Source organism: Lactuca serriola, chromosome 6, assembly GCF_051521515.1.
Source record: "Lactuca serriola cultivar US96UC23 chromosome 6, Lser_US96UC23_V15, whole genome shotgun sequence".
In the NCBI taxonomy this organism is placed as follows: Eukaryota; Viridiplantae; Streptophyta; class Magnoliopsida; order Asterales; family Asteraceae; genus Lactuca; species Lactuca serriola.
In genome coordinates, this window is record NC_136413.1 from 158,516,094 (window position 1) to 158,534,737 (window position 18,644).

General features: G+C 33.6%; 2 protein-coding genes across 4 annotated transcripts; both read left to right on the top strand.

Annotated features, from left to right (window-relative positions):
* The first annotated feature begins 1,552 nt into the window (after positions 1-1,552).
* LOC145057174 (uncharacterized) lies at positions 1,553-4,411 on the top strand. Its single transcript, XM_079004959.1, has 9 exons — positions 1,553-1,781; positions 2,568-2,627; positions 2,726-2,944; positions 3,025-3,063; positions 3,374-3,460; positions 3,544-3,604; positions 3,702-3,826; positions 3,923-4,014; positions 4,148-4,411. The coding sequence occupies exons 1-9, from the start codon at positions 1,734-1,736 to the stop codon at positions 4,260-4,262; spliced, it is 846 nt and encodes a 281-aa protein (XP_078861085.1). The 5' UTR covers positions 1,553-1,733; the 3' UTR covers positions 4,263-4,411.
* A 6,408-nt stretch (positions 4,412-10,819) lies between these two features.
* Positions 10,820-16,822, top strand: LOC145057175 (DWNN domain, a CCHC-type zinc finger). 3 transcript variants are annotated; one of them, XM_079004960.1, is made up of 15 exons: positions 10,820-11,794; positions 12,155-12,266; positions 12,431-12,512; positions 12,607-12,773; positions 12,855-12,931; positions 13,051-13,128; positions 13,206-13,362; positions 13,448-13,596; positions 13,688-13,852; positions 14,171-14,494; positions 15,106-15,144; positions 15,247-15,520; positions 15,607-15,735; positions 15,828-15,921; positions 16,000-16,822. In XM_079004960.1, the coding sequence occupies exons 1-15, from the start codon at positions 11,629-11,631 to the stop codon at positions 16,687-16,689; spliced, it is 2,703 nt and encodes a 900-aa protein (XP_078861086.1). In that variant the 5' UTR covers positions 10,820-11,628; the 3' UTR covers positions 16,690-16,822. The 3 variants fall into 3 exon arrangements, with proteins under 3 accessions (XP_078861086.1, XP_078861088.1, XP_078861089.1); XM_079004962.1 differs by having other exon boundaries at positions 15,831-15,921; XM_079004963.1 differs by having other exon boundaries at positions 15,250-15,520.
* The last annotated feature ends 1,822 nt before the right edge of the window (positions 16,823-18,644 follow it).

Genomic DNA, 18,644 nt, shown 5'->3' on the forward strand with positions numbered 1-18,644 from the left:
TTAAGCCTTGCAAAAATGCATCTTACCTTGGCTACTTGTGGATTTCTGGCCATAATTATAACATGCCTTAGAATAAAAAAAAACAAAATCAAGATTAAAAAAATTGAATATAATGGGGGATGTCCTTACTATGTGCTATCAATGTCTTCCAAAACTCAGTAAGATCAAAAATAAGGTTTGAGCATAGTTCCACCATAAAGAAACCTTATGTAAGTGACGAAATCATCAGTTCACGCTTCAGCTTCGACATCTTCGTTTGGATCTGGAAAATCAAAATACATAAAAACATGGAAAAAAAATGATGAATATAGACCTAAAAATCATACTTGGGAAATTAAAATTCAAGCGTTGGGGAAATTGATGAACATTGATGCATCGTTTGGGATTTATCAAACTTCGTAGATCGGAACCAAGTAATGGAGATAGATATACACCATCAATGACCATGGAAAACAGCAAAAAAAAAAAACTTGGGCAACGACACACCCAAAAAAGATAACAGAGAGCAAGAGAGATGTAATTCGAGCTAGGGTTATGAGAAGAAGCAAGGTAGAGATATGTAATATGAAGTATTCAAATTTTGAATTTTGAATTCCTATATTCACAGATATGTAATATGAAGTATTCAAATTTTGAATTTTGAATTCCTATATTCACGCTATAAAGAGCTGCAAAAATCACGCTATAGATTTTAGATTTATGAACTTCTTGGTTTTAAGGGATGCGATAAAGGTGATTGAATTGCTGAAGCAAATTGTGTTTAGGCAGGAAAAACATAATATTGGCTTACAGGAAGAAGCCACGTGGCAAAACAGATAATAAAAAGATGACATCTGACAGAATTAGGAGTCTTTAATTAGGAATGTAGATGTAGATGTAGATGTAAATTTTGCATTTTTTTTCAAAGAAATCTCTACATCAATATTCGAATTCATGAGTTATTCTTTTTTCTTTTGCATTTTTTCTCAAAGAAAGCTCTGCATTAATATCCGAAACATCTATTTTGGAATGTTTAATATTATCGATTGACTTTAAACCATAATTTTGTATATATTTCCTATTTAATATCCATGTTTAATGTTAGATTCGAGTAAAAAATAAATTTTGTTTCGAAATTCAAGAATTGCTCGTTGAGTTTCAGACTTATTTTTTAAAATTCCCGAATGTTTTTTTTTCGAAATCCAAAATCTTTTTTATTAACTTGGTGATTATTTTTCCAATAACAAGTTCTTTTAATTGCTTTCTTCAAATATTGAGATCACTCAATTTCCCAAAAAGAAAAACATAAACCGTTTGCCTTTTTACAAAATTAATTTGTTTTGTCGATAAGTTATAGACATTTTTGAATAGTTAGTGTATTTTCTTTTTTTTTTTTTTAAATTTTTTATAAAGGTTTTAATTAGGGTTAACATGGTAAATATACCATGAACTCGATGATGTTTTGCCGTCTCCAGTTTAACCTCCTTCCAGAACCTAAGAAAAAGGAAGTCATGAAATGTCAGTAATACCCTCCCGTGATCATCGAAACTACACTCCTTACATGGTAATTTAAGTAAATGCAAGTGGTTATTCAGGGATCTGGTTCAACTTTGTCAAATCTTCAATAAGAAAAAGCAAAATGGATCTTAGAACCCACAATCTCCGATCGATCCCTTCCGTGGGGTTTTGATTTCAGGAATAATAAATCTAGTGATTGTGTGTGTGTGTGTGTGCGCGTGTGTTCTGCTTCGTTCATGGCGGCCCCGTTCTTTTCTACGCCGTTTCAGCCATTTGTTTATCAGGTATTCTTAATTTTACTTCCAGGTTTTTGTTTTTGTTGAATTTGATTCAATTTATGGTGTTTCTTTGTGAAGAATTCAAATTGAACATATGCGTGTTTATTATTGTAATAATCTGAATTGTAACAGAGCCTGATGAATTCTAATCTACTACTAAACCTCCGTGATTTTCGAGTTTGTTAATTATACTTGCTTTGATATGCAACTGATGATCGTATCAATGATCGTGTACAAATAGTAAATTAACAGTGGTTTTTTATGCCGATCTCCCAGAAGGGATACTCCTTGTTCAAATGTAGGTTTTTTTTTTACAGAACCTTGTTATCGGACACCTTGGAGAACTTGAATCTAGATATCGTCATCAATAGAAAATATAATGAAAAGGGGAATTAGGGTTTATGCGATATTTGATGTAAATTGTTGATTTCTTCAATCTAAACCCAATCAGTTACTTTTACCAGTGACTGCATCTGCAAAATCATAACTTCCATTGGTATATGAGATGCTGATTGCAATTTTGGAGCAAGAAAAAGAATTTTCTTCACATTATATCCTGTAACTATGTTTTCTTAAGACAGTTCAATAATGTCATTACAATAATTGCTATTACTACTATTTTCTCTGTTAGATTGAAGAATCTTTGCATTTACATTAACCAAGAGTCTGAAATGACTCTTTTGAAGCAACAATGAGTTTCAGTTCTCCTGTGATGATAATACTGACATTATCTTATCTGGCATTCTTTCTTACATTCACAATAATCTGACTCATGATGTTGACTTTCAATAGAATCAACAAGACGATGTTACACCTTTTCAGATTTTAGGTGGTGAGGCTCAGATTGTTCAGGTATTTCTTTTGTAATTAAAATTTTCCATAGAAATTATATCTCCATCAAAACAACCTATAACTGTATCTGTATTTCCCCTCTGGATTGTTTATTCCAGATAATGTTGAAGCCAGAAGAGAAAGTGAGTGCAAGACCAGGTTGTATGTGCTACATGTCTGGAACTACTCAGATGGAAAATGTTTATGCCCCTGAAAATGAAGCAGGAATGTGGCAATGGCTATTTGGGAAGAATGTGACTAGCACAGTGTTTTTAAATACCGGTTCAAATGATGGATTTGTTGGCATTGCTGCACCTTCTCTAGCAAGAATTCTTCCGGTTTGTATCATCCTAGCTTATAGTTGATTAATCTTTCATGTTGGATTCTTGATTTTGTTAATTTATTCCTTATGCTGCAGATTGATTTAGCAAAATTTGGTGGCGAAATTTTATGCCAGGTATATTTGATTCTTCGACTGTTTTCACCTTTCTTTCTTTCATCCATGAGATCGGATGATTAGAGCAGTTTCTGCTCCATGGATGACCGGAGCAGTTTGTTTGTTCCGGTCATCCATGATGACCGGAACAGAATGTAAATTTTGTTCCGGTCATAATGGCGAGAGCAGATTAGATTAATCTGCTATGTTCATCTAATGATTGTAGCATAACATGCTACAGTCATCGTATGTCGGATGACAGAAAAGCTGCAGTCATCCGATATTGGATTATTAGAAGTCTGTATCTGACTTTGTGAGTATTATTTTGTAGCCAGATGCGTTCCTTTGCTCTGTTGGTGATGTGAAGATCAGTAATACTTTTGATCAGAGGGCGCGTAATGTTGTACCTGGTATAGAGGTTAGATTATGTTTTGATTATTTACCCTAACAATTTTTAATTATTTATTTTTCCATCAAATGATTTTGTTATGTTGTATGTAGGGATTCTTGAGACAAAAACTATCTGGCCAAGGGTTGGCATTCATAACAGGAGGTGGATCTGGTAGGCTTTTTATATGACATTATATATATAAAAAGTAAATAACATTTTCAGTTTATTTGACCTTTTTTTTTTTTTTTTTTTTTTTTTGTGGTGTTAGTGGTGCAGAAAAATCTTGAGGTGGGGGAGACACTTGCAGTTGACATGTCCAGCATTGTGGCTGTGCCATCTACAGTAAATGTGCAAATAAAATATAATGGACCAATGAGAAGAGTAGTCTTTGGGGTAACTTTTTGATGAATTACTTCCTACTTTTTCTTTTTTCTGTTTATTTTTTATCTAGAAGCTTTTGTTTTTTCTTAAAAAAATGATTTTACACAGGGGGAGAATCTGGTAACAGCAATGTTGACAGGACCTGGTATTGTTTTTATTCAGAGCATGCCGTTTCCTCGGCTTTCTCAACGTATTGCTAGGTAACACTTTTTATTTATTTGATTATTTCCTATATTGGTAAAAAAAAAAAAAAAAAAAAAAAACTAAAGTGTACATTCATACATTGTTATTTTTTGCAATTGTTGTTTGAATTAAGTTGAATAAAATTTACAGGGCAGTGACGTCACCAAACATGAGGGACAATCCAAAGTTGTTCATGCAGATAGCGATATTTTTCTTTCTTGCTTATGTTGTGGTTGTTTCATCATTGATCTTGACTGACATTTGACTTGTTTTGGTTTTCTTTCTCATGTTGGGTTCAAGGTTCTAAGCCCCAAGTATACTTAATTGAACTGGTTGAAAACTATATCTAGCCCTAGTTTACTTAATTATGGTGACCCAAGAGAATGTATGATCTATAAAGTTTTTTCTTTTTTATACTTTGTTTTGCTTGATACTAGCTTAAAAAAATTGTAAATTTATTGTTTACTTTTTTGGTTTTATGGTGTTTGGATGTGTGTTTAGTAATTAGAATCATATAGCCCATGCGACTAAAGTCACTAAAGCTTAGTGTTTGAGGTGCGATAGAAGTTGATATTTATGAATTTCACCACTTGTTATTCACGATTAACTAAAAATAATTCTTTATAAGTTTACACACATGATTTAATGGTCATTCAAACCCAAAATGGATTGTTTCGGATTTGGGATCTCATGGGTACCCGTCCATCCAAGTGATCACTTATTTAAAGAAAATTTGAAATGTGATACCCACCCTCATTCCACCATCCCAGAATAACATTTTAGACTTTCTCAAATCGAATCAACATGGATTTGGATGTAAAAGTGATTTAGGTTTATCCGGTATGTTCTTTATAACTTGTACATCTGTTACATTATAGCTTATAAAAATGAAAACTGTCAGTCTGAATTGAATCAAATGCCCTTATCCAAAGTTCGAGAACTTGTCCAAATGGATATGTTTTTTTTTTTTTTTTTTTTTTCAAATACATACTCACTATGCATTTCTTGGTAATTATTATCAAAGCTAGTAAGTAGTAGTGTATAGGGATAAACATTTAACCCAGTGGAACCAAATTAGACTAGAAAAAACCAGAACCAATTGGAACGGAGGTATTCAATCTGGTTTCTGGTTCTCTATTTCGGGAAAATCGGTTATTGGTTTTTCGGTTCTTGGTCCGAATCCGGACTGATGCTCATCCCTGGTAGTATAATAGACATGCTTGTTTGAAATAATGATCTATGGTTGAAATTCGAAGAGCATGTTCATAACACATGTTCGAAATAGAAACCCTATCCAAAATGGGATGAACAATTCCTAAATGCATCCTATAGTGTTTGCTTTACTAACTTGATATATTGTTATTTCAACAGATTGTGTGTACGGTGCTTCGTTGATATTGAGATCCCACACCCATTGGTTGATGAACAAATTTATTGGTCGGTAAGATCTCATACCCATTGGTTGATGTTGCACGTGTCATCAATTATTGATTACTTAGAGGGTTTGGTATAGAAAAGTTAGAATATGAGTTAAGTCATTTGGCATTATAGAAAAGTTAGAATATGAGTTAAGTCACTGTTACAAATACAAGTTGACTCATATGTGGTCATTATATAATGTTTCATACATCAATCATGTTGCACCCATAACAATATTGTATCTTATGTGGATAAATCATTTTTTAAGAGGAAGAATCAATTCTCTTCTTTTTATTAACAACTTAAAGTCATAAACCATAAAGATCACTTAACAAAAATAATTTGAAAAAATATAAACCATAATCATTCATAGTTTCATATTATAGTTTGTAATTAATACCTTAATGATAACAAGACACATTTGAGCTTAATTTATTTAAAAAAATATATATTGTTCTGATTTGATATCTATCTATTATTTTAAAAATAAAAATATTTGTATAGGGATAGTTGCTAATTGATAACACTTAATTTATATATATATATATATATATATATATATATATATATATATATATATATATATATATATATATATATATATATATATATATATACTAGTCGTTTACCCGCGCTAAGCGACGGGTGCGAATAATCTATTTCAAAAATTATTTTCTAGAGACGATTTTTTTTGGACAAATGAAAGTGGGGTGTGGTGGTGAGAGCTAGAGTTCTCTTTCGTCGACTGCGATGTGATGAAAGAAAATGAGAGTAGAAAATAAGAGAAGAATGAATTCGGCTAGCTTCACATCCGATATTTAAAGGACAAGAATCACATTCGATATTTAAGGGATAAGAATCACATTCGATATTTAAAGGATAAGAATAAGCAAATTTGAATTTCGAAATGAGATAAACATAGTCAATCTTATGTAAAATTTTAAAAATTCAAAATCTGATCCTTTACTTTTTGACTTGTTGACCGGATAAGAATCACATTCGATATTTAAGGGATAAGAATAAACAAATCTGAATTTCGAAATGAGATAAACATAGTCAATCTTATCTTAAATTTTAAAAATTCAAAATCTGATCTTTGAATTTTTGACTTGTTGACCGGATAAGATTTACATTTTTTAGATGCATAAATTGATTGTACATATTGCATTATAGTTTGTACGACTTAATTTTAAGCGTTTGACCAAATATGCTTTATAAGGTATAATATATATATATATATATATATATATATATATATATATATATATATATATATATATATATATTTCATGAATTATCTTATTATTTTGATGTTATTGAGGAGAAAAGGTGCTTAAAATTGAAAATAAGCAATTTGGTTGGAAACATTTCCAGAGTTGGAATACGGAAGTTGCGAAAAGATGCAGAAAAGTGTCCGACACACGACTAAGGGGACAAATCAACTTAGGAATCGTTGAATAATGAATTAAAACCATTTCATCTTTGTTTTGTTTTGGTTTGTCGGTAGTTTAATTTAGTTGTAATGTAATTCCCCTTTTTGTTTTTTTTATCTTTAATTTAACTAGTAATTAGATTGTTCTGAACTGAATTATAGGCATTCGATCATTCCTCTTGAGTTCGACACATGCTCTTACCAAATCTATACGGTTACCGATTAGATCCATCGCCTAGTTGTGCATGTCCCCAGTAAAAATAAATTCAATTTTATAATTTTAAAACGAGATTTGCATACATCAAGTTTTTGGTTTCTGCCATGGGTTTGTCCACTACACATCACTGATTGAGTCAAACCTACTAAGAGATCTATCGATAAGCTATATGATCGAATTAAAGACATCTAAATGTAATATGAAACATTCCAAGGAGTTGTGTTTTTTTTTTTTTTTTTTTTTTTTTTTTTTTTTTTTTGATAAAAGTACTTTTGGCACTTATCACTTCCAGCGCCTAGACATTTTCCAAAAAGCTTGTTTGTTTTTTGGAGGAAAAAGTAATCCTAGAAAGACTTTTTAACCACTTTCCCCAAAAGGCTTAAAAATAACTCTTCCGACGGTTAGACATTTTCCAATCTACGTTTTTTCACAGACACCTACATTCTCTTTCCCTTTCATCGACGACTGCATCCTTATTTCTCTCGCTCGCTGCCGCCGCCAGCTTTCCTTGCCGCCCTTCGCTCCGTTGCCGCTTCCGTCACTCCACGCATTCGCCTCTGTCGCTACACTCCGCCTTGTTTTGGTATTTTTCCCCTTTGTATTTTAATCATTGAATTTTCCAAATCATTTCCCATTTTTTTCTGCTTTGTCGATCAACCTTGTGTAGTTGTGTTGGTGATTTAATATCATCAATATTATTTAAATGTAATAGGATTAAATTTGTTGACCAAAAGTGACATTGATGAATATCGAACAAGTTATGATGGTGTAGAAGTGCACACTTGTTCAAGTTTTTCAATATTCAAAGTACACTGTTATTTAGGGGCGAAGCCCCTAAACGAACGGGGGCCTAGGGGCAGCGTCCCTAGCGAGGTCCAAGGGGCAGAGCCCCTGGCTGGGGTCGAGCTACCAGGTCAGCGCGGAAGTTTTTTATATAGGATATGTTACTATATTAAAAATGCATCAAAAAAAAGTTTTTTCAAATAATTGACCATTGGTTTGACCCTTATCCAAATACCCGTTTTTATGGTTTTATGACAGTTTGAAACTGTCATATGACAGTTTTCAGACAGAGATCATAAGTCCGTTTTCGGTCATTTTTCTGGTACATCTTAAAGAACATTTTCACAAAACATTCTATGATTTCATATATTTGAATTTCATCCAATTGAGTGTTCGATCTGTACCATCGAAATACTTCATTTTGATAGTGAATCATGACTTTCAGAGAATCCAAGCAATCTGTTCATCCTCTATTTCTAACACCTTGCTTGTTGTCCTTGTCCTAATTTTAAGTTACGAATATGGGTATTAACAACTTTTACATATTGTTTTCACTTTCTCTCTCGATCACGGTTTCCCCCTAAAATCATATTGCTATACAGTTTTGTACTTATGTGTTTCACGTAATTATGAACATAGGATTAAAAATTATAATATTGTGTTTTCTCTTTTGTCTTATTTAGTTCAATATAATTAAAAAACAAACAATCTTTTGTATGAAAGCATAGAAAAAACTTTTGGTCCACATCTTCTTCGGCATACATGAAAAAAGTTTAAAAACATTTTACCACCTCCAAAGCAAACATCATCTTAGTCTTTTATAAAACTTGATACAAGGCTTATCAAACAACCATTTGGGCGTGTTTGGCAAAATTAGTTGGTAGCAGGTAGCTTGTAGCGTTTTGTTAAACACTATGTGAAGTAACATTTGGATTTTGAGCGTTTCATTTAAACTAAACGCTGGAAGCCTGTAGTGCCAAACAAGATTTTCTATTCAAAACAGAGCGTTTTGTCAAATGCTTCAAAATGCTCTGTGCCGAACACGCCCTTAGTATTTTGGAAAAAGATCTAACATTTTAACTTTGATATTAGTGTAAGGCCGATCAATTCGATATAGGGTGTGTTCGGCAAAACTAGCTGATAGTGGGGAGCGGGTAGCTACGGGCGTGTTTGGCACAGAGCTTTTGGAAGCGTTTGAGAGCTTCTAGCTTTTATCTTTTGATAAAACGCTTTAATTTAAACAAAAAGTTTCGTTTGACAATACGAGCGTTTAACTTTTAGTTTAAACAAAACGCTCAAAATCTAAAAGCTACTTCATGTAGCGTTTAACAAAACGCTACCGAGCTTTTGAAATTAATTTTCATAATTACCCTTAAAAATATATTTATATATATATTTATTTATAATCAGTTGTCCTTTTATGTAATTTTATATATTTCAAAAGCTTCTAGCTACTTTTGCCAAACACTTATATAGCAAATAAAAGTTACAGTTTCCTGCTACCAGCTACCCACTACCCGTTACCCGCTACCAGCTATCCGCTAACCGCTTCCAGGTAACAACTATTTTTGCCAAACACGCCCTACATGAAGTAACATTTGGATTTGGAGCGTTTTGTTTAAACTAAAATGTTAGAAGCTTGCAGTGCCGAGCGGGACTTTTTGTTCAAAACGGAACGTTTTATTAAACACTAGAAGCTAGAAGCTCTCAAATGCCCCAAAAAACTCCGTGCCGAACACGCCCATAATCCTATGTCCCTTATTGAAAAAAACAATTAAACCCTTTTTTTTGTGCTTTATAACCACCGTATGCATATATGTGATTTCTAAGCTCCTAAATTACATAAAGAACAACTATATTATTTTGTAATTCAAAAAAGAAACCAAAATTAATTTAATTATCGACTTTTTGTTTGACTTTGGTTTAAGGCTTATAGTCGTACATCTTTCTCTTTGACTTGCACCTTGGACACTTTCCTCCTTGCTTCTTTTATTTGGGTCCCAAGTCAAAAACTTGGTCAGCAATATCACCTCTCAAATTCAATAGTCAATTAATTAATATCATTTAGCCCAAAACTATAACTATTCTTTGTGGTCCAAATGATATTAGTTCTTATACCATAACTTCCAAAAACATCGCTTTACATATCACATATATAGATGGTGAATATTTTTTATGCATAAATTAAAACCACACTATACCTTGTTTACATCAATTAAAATTTCTATATTAACAAGAGTAAAGAGACAACTTAAATAGAAGAGGGTTTTGAGCTGATAAATTTTTTATGGCTATAAATGTAATATATTATCTAATAATCATTATATATTTTTAAAAATTCAACCAAAAACACTAAGGTACACAAAAAAAAAAAAATCTAACCATTAGACTATTATTTTCATTAGGATATTATTGATTATCAATTTTACAAAAAAAACATATATATGGTGATTATAAATTTTATGGACAATCCATGTTAAACTGTTAATCATGAACATAATAAGAATAGTACAATCATATGATAATCATTTAATATTATCTTTTATAGCTAGTTGATCATCTAACATAGTATTATTTTGCCATAAAAACCATTGATTTAATCAGTTTGGTAAAGGCTTGTATTGAGGATAAAAAAAATGTTTTAAAAGCTTAATATATTAATACAAAATAATGCAAATATATAGTATTTAATAATATTTATCTATTAAAGGTCACGATTTTTTATGCCATACACTTTTTCTTTATTATATATTTTTGTCATTTATTTTGCCCTTCAAATATATAGACATAAAGGATTCCTTGTTTAAAAAAGAAAAGAAAAAAAATCTCATTTAAACTTAGCCCTAATTTAGGATTTTGTCAAATGGTTCTATGCATATCTAAAGTCTAAACACTTCTTGGGCTTCAAATCGTCATTCTTGAATAGTAAAGGAGTTAAAGTGTAAATAATTACCCTATAAATATAAAAGTACAGCCCGCATTATCTTCAAAGGAGGCGAGTTTCACACGTATTGGGGTACATCGTTATCGCGATTTTGCCCTAATTTTGCACACGATCTTCTGGATTCTTTGAACACCATCAACGAATCTCCGATTGTTGAACTCCTCACAGGTGTTTCACAGAATTAACCGCTGAAAACCGAGATTCGCTTCGTGGTTGGAGAATTCGTGGATTATATATATATCCAGATTCGCGACTACTGGAAGGCAAATAGTTTATCTGAAAGTAGATCTGAGAAATTGGAAGCGAATCAATCGGCGTCTCGGAAGAATCAAGCACCGGAAGAGGTCGACGGCGAATAGAAGGATTACGGTAACTCGTTATCATCGGAGAGAATCGGTTCTTTTGGAGGCTTTAGCTCGTGAGATCCTTCGATTTTCTCATCACTATCGAAAGTCAAGTGTTCCTGTGGAGTTATATCTGATCGTAAGAATCTGGCGAACTGAAGAATCTACGCAAATAGTTCGAAACATCGAAGGACTGAGCGTGTGAAGATGTTTCAAGGATTTGATTGAAGCCTTTTGCAGATTGAAGCCGTTCCTTAGTCGGTTTGATCTTTTTTTCAGAGTTACTGAAGAGTGGAAAACGAAAAAAAAATAGAGAATCTTGGCTGTGGATTTTTGTACTGTTATTATATCTTTTTGTTTCGGTGTTCAATTCAGGCGTTTGATAATTTTCTTTTATATGAACGCCTTTATTGATACTACTAGTATTGCATTTTGTGCTTGTTCCTGATATATCTTTTTTTGAGGGAAAAGAAAAAGAATTTATATTAAATTATGGCAGTATATTACAAGTTCAAAAGTGCTAAAGATTATGACTCGATTCCAATCGATGGCCATTTTATAACGGTTGCCTCTCTGAAAGAAAAAATATATGAATCCAAGCAATTGGGCAGGGGCACTGATTATGATCTTGTGGTCACCAACGCCCAGACTAATGAAGGTGTGTTTTAAGTTCTAGACCTAGTCAGCCTCTGTGTTCTTGAATAATTTCAATCTCTTAATATTCTATTCTAAAATCACACTGAATTTCAACTTTCATGTTTGCAACTTAAATGGCAACAAATATTTTGTTCAAGAGTCGTCAAGTTTTGCTTTTCTATAATTAGGTTGATTGGATTGAACTTTGAAGAGGATTCACATTTCACATCAACTCAACTAGAAGATGACTAGAACTAGCTATTAATTATGTATTTATTTATGTTATATAGTATGCAAAAATGGGTTGGCCTTTTGGGTACTACCGATGTGGATTGATCTATTTATAGTATTTCACAGAAGTGTTTCTGTTTTGAAATTTCAGAATATCTTGATGAAGACATGTTGATTCCAAAAAATACATCTGTTTTAATTCGTCGAATTCCTGGACAACCTCGCATGCCTATAGTTGCAGCACCAGTTTCTGAACAACCTGAGTACAGTTTCAAAACCTTTAAATTTTTTTAAATCACTCCCTACTTTTTTTCTTAAAGATTTAGATACCTTATTTATATAAACCCTGCAAAAGCTTTGTACATGTTTAATCATTAATGGCCATAAATCAAGTTTTAGTTGAATTGTTTTATGATTTGAACTGCAGGCAAAAAATGGTTAATGAGCTGGAAGTTGTGCAATCTGCAAAGAGTAACTTTTCAGGAGCTGGACTTTCTTTTCCCAACTATGTAAGCCTTGTGTAGTTATAACTTATAATGTTTTAAAAACTTGTTCATGGATGAATGATGATAGATGATAACATAACGCATTAATTTTTTGTAGCTTGATGGATCAGAATATGATGAATTTGGAAATGATTTGTATGAAATTCCTGAAGTTATTCCAGTTGTTTCTAGCAACCAACTACAGGATGCTCCTGCTCCTAGTAAAGCTGATGAAGACAGCAAAATTCAGGCCTTAATTGATACACCAGCTTTGGATTGGCAGCAGTGAGTTTTAGTTTAGTCTCTTTTTTAATGATTTAATATTTTTATTTTTTGAAAAAGATGTTGACTTTATTGACTTTTCAGGCAAAATTTTGATGGGTTTGGTGGTGGTAGAGGCTTTGGGCGTGGAATGGGTGGTAGAATGGGCGGACGTGGTTTTGGTAAAATTATCTTTTAGCTTCTCTCTTTTCTTTATATGTTCATGTTTATTTATATAAACATATAACAATTTTGCTTTTGAAAACTGATTTGTTTTTCTTTTCTCTTAAATAAATTTTAGGTAGGGGTGGTGGTGGTGGCGGCTTTGAGCGGAAAACACCACCTCCAGGCTATGTATGCCACAGATGCAAAACCCCAGGTAGATTCATCATTCATGAATCTTTTTTTCTTTTTTCAAGTAAGAAATCTTATAAATTTATAATCTTTTTTTACCAGGGCATTTTATTCAGCATTGTCCCACAAATGGTGATCCTAATTTTGATATAAAGAGAGTGAAACCTCCAACTGGTATTCCAAAATCCATGTTAATGGCTACTCCAGATGGCTCATATGCATTACCTAGTGGTGCTGTAGCAGTTTTGAAGCCAAATGAGTATGTTATTAATTAATATTTTTTTTATTTAAATTAACTTTAGATATATATATTTGTGTTATATTAATAATGTTTGTTACAATAGGGCTGCTTTTGAGAAGGAGATTGAAGGGATGCCTTCTACAAGAACTGTTGGTGATCTTCCTCCAGAACTTCATTGCCCTTTGTGCAAAGATGTGATGAAAGATGCTGTTCTCACCAGCAAGTGCTGTTTCACCAGTTTCTGTGATAAATGTAAGTTTTTTTTAAAGCCGACATGGCAAAATGAATTGGATTTTTTTTTTTTATAAATATTTGATTCTGTTTATCTTGATTATACTATCAGGTATAAGAGATCACATTATCTCCAAAGCAGTGTGTGTTTGTGGTGCAATGAATGTGCTTGCAGATGATCTTTTGCCTAATAAGACATTAAGGGATACAATAAATCGAATATTGGAGTCTAATAATAGCAGTGCTGAAAATGGTGGCAGTGCTTTTCATGTTCAAGGTATGTGAATATGTGATTAATTTACAAAAATGGTCCCTGTGTTTTCTGAGTTTTACCATGTTTAGTCCAAAGTTGAAACCTTTGTCAGTTTTGGTCCTTATTCTAAGGTTTTTTTTATCGAATATGATGGTTAAAACCAACTTAAAACCTTGAAATGACCAAAATCGATATGAAACTTCAATAAGGACTAAAATTGAAAAAAGTTTCGGTTTTGGACTAAACATGGTAAAATGCAGAAAGAACAGGGACTATTTATGTAACATACTTTATTTCTTGAAAAAGTTTTTAGTTTTTTAATCTTTATATTTTGTTTTTCAGATATGGAGTCTGCTAGGTGTGCGCCACCACCACAGCCGAAGATTCCATCACCTTCACGATCAGCCGCCTCCAAGGGGGAGCAAGCACCACCAGCACAGAACGGGGAGGCTACAAATATGCAGCAGGCGGAGGTGGCGGCGGCGGCAGAACATACTCCGGCAGCTGAGCCGCCAGTCTCAGGGAAAGGAAAAGTGATGAAAGCTCCTGATGTATCTGAAGCTACATATGATTCAAAGAGTATGATGGAACCGGCTTCACAGGGAAGTGCAAGACCTGTTGATGATGAAGTGCAGCAGCAGCAGAAGCAAGTTCCCGGTGAGGCAGGTAAATGGAATCTGTTTTTGGAAGGAATGGAATCTGTTAAAGGAATTGGAATATGCAAGAGTTGTAATATGTCATGTGTTACTTTGGTTGGTAGGAAATGGAATGGAGTTCAATCTCATTCCTTTGCTATGATTGAGGCAATGAACAGACGTGTTTGTGTTTTAATGTGTATGATGGGCAATTTTGTCTTTTAATAAAAAAAATAGAGAAATTTGTTCCTTAAACATGAATTTTGGTTCAAAATGGAATTTGAGATTCCAATTCCTTTGATTCCACTGGAATCCATGAAACCAAACACGCCCTAATACTTTTCTAGGGATAAATGCAAGAGACAGATAGCAACTTCATTATTTGTGTATATATAATCCTACTTTCATTTCCTTCTATTACAACATTGTACTTTCCTTACTTTTATTTCTTATTAAGGTGATGTGCTCTAAAAAATCAAAAGTCTACCCAATCATAACCTTTTGTGATGTCCTAATAAGAAAATAAAATGGAAGTAGCACATTGCTATTTCTTGCATTTAATCTATGGAGGTTTACCTTTTTTTGTTAATTTATTTTTCAGTGTTATATATATTGGCTTACATTTTCCTTTCTTGTTTTCAGCAAAGAAGAAGAAAAAGAAGAAAGTTAACATGCCAAATGGTAGAGTTCCAACTTCCAATCACTGTTATACCTTTTGTAGCATCTCATTTGTTCATATGGGCTCCTTTTTTTGACATTTTTTTTTTAAATTTATATTTTCAGCAGCAGAAATGCAGTGGAGGGCATCTCAGGAGTTTGCAGCTGAAAACTATATGATGCCGCCAGGTCCTTCCCCTTACAACCCCTACTGGAATGGGATGCAGCCTGGAATGGATGCATTTATGGGGCCATATGGTGGCGGCATGCCGCCATACATGGGTGGTGGTTATGGATTTGGGCCGATGGATGTCCCCTTTGGAGGTGGCATGTTCCCCCAGGACCCTTTTGGTGCATCAGGCCTTATGATGCCTCCTCCTTTTATCCCTCCACCTCAGAGGTAATTTCATAACAAGTTAGTAATTAGTAATTATATTTTTAAAATGGAAAATAAATAATAGAGAAATTAATTGTTTGATCTTACAGGGATCTTGCAGAGTTAGGGATGGGCATGAATGGTGGTGGGCCCCCCATTATGAGCCGAGAGGAATTTGAAGCCCGCAGAGCCGAATTAAAATGGAAACGTGATTTTGAGAAACGTGGCCCAAGTGGAAGGCAAGTTATCAAATCACCATTTAATATAACGAATTAATTATAATAATAATAATAATAATAATAATAATAGTTTTGACTTGTTGTTACTACAGCAGCAGGGAATTACAAAAAGAAAGGGATTTCAACAGAGAGCCACGTGGCCATGGCCATGGCCATGAGGATGCTCCTCCAATGAAGTCGAAATCGGTATATGAAGTTTTGGTCTTTTTATTTTTATCTTAATATTATTTTAAACATATTTTAAAGTGTCTTGTTGGATTCCAGAGACCAATTCCGCCGCCTAGCAGTGATGGTCACCACCGCCATAGATCCGACAGGCCGTCACCGGACCGCCGCCATTCCCGTGACGACGGTCATGATGTACCTCCACATCCATCGTCAAAGAGGAGATCTTCACGTGATCGCAATGATTATGAAGACCGTGACGACAGCCACCACAACCGCCACCATGACCACCAGTCACAGCCGCACAAGAGCCACCGCCGATCCGAATCATCATCCACCACCACCAGAAAGCCACCACAAGCACCACCAACATCAGATTCCAAATCGGCTGCACCAGCGGCACCCGTGGCGGCAGCCAGCAGTGGTGATCGGAAACATAAACCAAGTGTCTTCTCTCGCATCAGCTTCCCGGAAGAAGAAGCGGCGGCGGCCGCTGCGGCAGCAGCCGCCGCAGGTTCCAAGAAACGGAAGGTCACGTCAAGCTCAACGGAAGCGCCACCTGGCGGATCCACAGCGGTGTCAAGGAAGAGTGGCAGCTCTGCCACCACCACCACGACCACCGCTACCGCCACCGTCGCCGCCATAGATTATGAGTCTAGTGATGATGACAGACATTTTAAGAGGAGACCTGCGAGATATGAATCGTCTCCGGTGAGGGAACGGGAGCGGGACCGGGGACGGGAACGGGAGAGGGAACGTGAGCGGGAACACTACAGCAAGCACAGGTAGCTAATGACTTAATGTCAAGCTACTGTGCAATATGATTCATTTTAGGAATCTGAAGGTGGAGGATTGTTTTTCTTTTCTTGATGTATTACGATATTTAACTTGATGGAAATAAGTAAAATATATTTTGGTCGTTTCTTGCTTTGTATTTCTGGGTTTTAGCAGCGATTGCTTTTGTTTCGTGTTATGGTACCCCTTCATTTTAGTCTTCATCCTTGATTTTTCTTATGGGTTTTCTTGATTTTAGTCTTAATTTTTATCTTATGGAAGCTGCAAAATCTCGAGTGAAAGCAACATAAAAACTCAAATCCATCATTGTCGTTGTTGAGTTGAGGGCATGTGTAAAAGAATTTCGATTGACCTAATTTCAAGATTCAAAAATAGATTACAATCTTTTGAAGTGGATTGATTCATCACAACCAAATCAATGGTAGACAAATCTTGTTCATGAAATGCAAATTAAGCTCGAAAACAATAATCATATGCACTACCAATTGGAAAAAGAAGTTTAGGATGACGAGTTTATTTGATTTGGTTTAGTGATGATGCAACTTTTATTAAATTTGAGTGTGGTGTTTCTTGTTGTGTAATTGCTTAATTTAGGTCGAATGTTATTGTAATTCAATACTTTTAGTTATTGTACGCCGTTGTTATTGTTGTTTCAATGTTATTGTAGTTCTTGAAATTCTAGCTAATGAAATTGTTCCAAGTTAATAAACAAAATATACAATATAATATTCATTGTGAATTAATACACATGAATTAATATATTGCATATAACATACTGCATATATGTTTACGTACTCTTAATAAACATTCATTGATTCACATGCGAATACATATTCACATGTAAATATTTGGCGCAATATTCATTTTATACATTTATTTATACAATTGTTGTAAATAGTAAATACACTTTAATTTGTGTAGTTGTGGCAAAACCTTCACACAAGCTATTATAGTTCCGGTAAAAAGATATTTTTGGTAGGAAGATAAGAATTTTTTTTCCGGCATATCTTTTGACGAACAAAACAAATGAATCACTAAATAAATGAAAAATAACATGATTCACAAAAAAGTTCACGAAAAAACATTTCGATGATTTATTTTTACAATGATTTTTTTGATATTCACTGAAATTTTAATAAAAGTGATTTTTTTATTTACTTAAAAATAAATCATGAATGTGTTTTTTCAGGAATTTTTTCTTTTAAATCATCTAATGATTCATTTTGTTTGTTTGCTAAAAAAAATATGTAAATATAAAAAGTTTCTTACATTCCTACTAAAATTTCTCTTCTTATTTGATCTTGGTTATATATATATATATATATATATATATATATATATATATATATATATATATATATATATATATATATATATATTATCCCGTTCTTGATAGAGATGGCGATTTATGGTGAGATGAGGTGTAGTTGGTGGAGCGCGGGGTAGAGTATAAGCTGTGGTTGCAGGTCGACATTGTGTAACAATGGCGATGACGGTGTTGATTGTTAGGGTTTAAGCACTTCAATAGACAATTCAATGATTCCACAAAACAGAGTAATAATGTAAAAAGAAAAATAAAACATAAATTTTAACGTGATTCACGCAATCATGATGATCGGCTGCGTCCATAGTCGAAAACGAGAGATAAATTTTATTATACCTATCGAAAAAAGGTATCGGTATATTTGGTTACAAGAATTCATGGATATAAATATTGAGCACGATCCTATGTTTGGTCTGTCTAAGGGCTATAGGTTAAAAAATGAATCAATCTCTACAACTTAACATTTACATGGTATGTTACAATAAATCAATCACACTGAGGAGGATTGCCCATGAAGGTGGCTCATGACAGTGTTCAGGCGAGAGTAGTTTTGTGACACTCCCATTTTCATGACTAGAAAAGAACGATTTCGTTTATGCTTTTATAATAAAATAAGAGTAATCTT

Excerpts from the sequence above, each read along its gene's own strand:
- LOC145057174 (XM_079004959.1), top strand. The coding sequence starts at position 1,734 with ATGGCGGCCCCGTTCTTTTCTACGCCGTTTCAGCCATTTGTTTATCAG. Across the intron at positions 2,628-2,725 it reads GTGAGGCTCAGATTGTTCAG|ATAATGTTGAAGCCAGAAGA; the intron begins GTATTTCTTTTG and ends TGTTTATTCCAG. Across the intron at positions 3,827-3,922 it reads TGAGAAGAGTAGTCTTTGGG|GGGGAGAATCTGGTAACAGC; the intron begins GTAACTTTTTGA and ends GATTTTACACAG.
- LOC145057175 (XM_079004960.1), top strand. The coding sequence starts at position 11,629 with ATGGCAGTATATTACAAGTTCAAAAGTGCTAAAGATTATGACTCGATT. Across the intron at positions 13,363-13,447 it reads GCAGTTTTGAAGCCAAATGA|GGCTGCTTTTGAGAAGGAGA; the intron begins GTATGTTATTAA and ends TTGTTACAATAG. Across the intron at positions 15,736-15,827 it reads AAACGTGGCCCAAGTGGAAG|CAGCAGGGAATTACAAAAAG; the intron begins GCAAGTTATCAA and ends TTGTTACTACAG.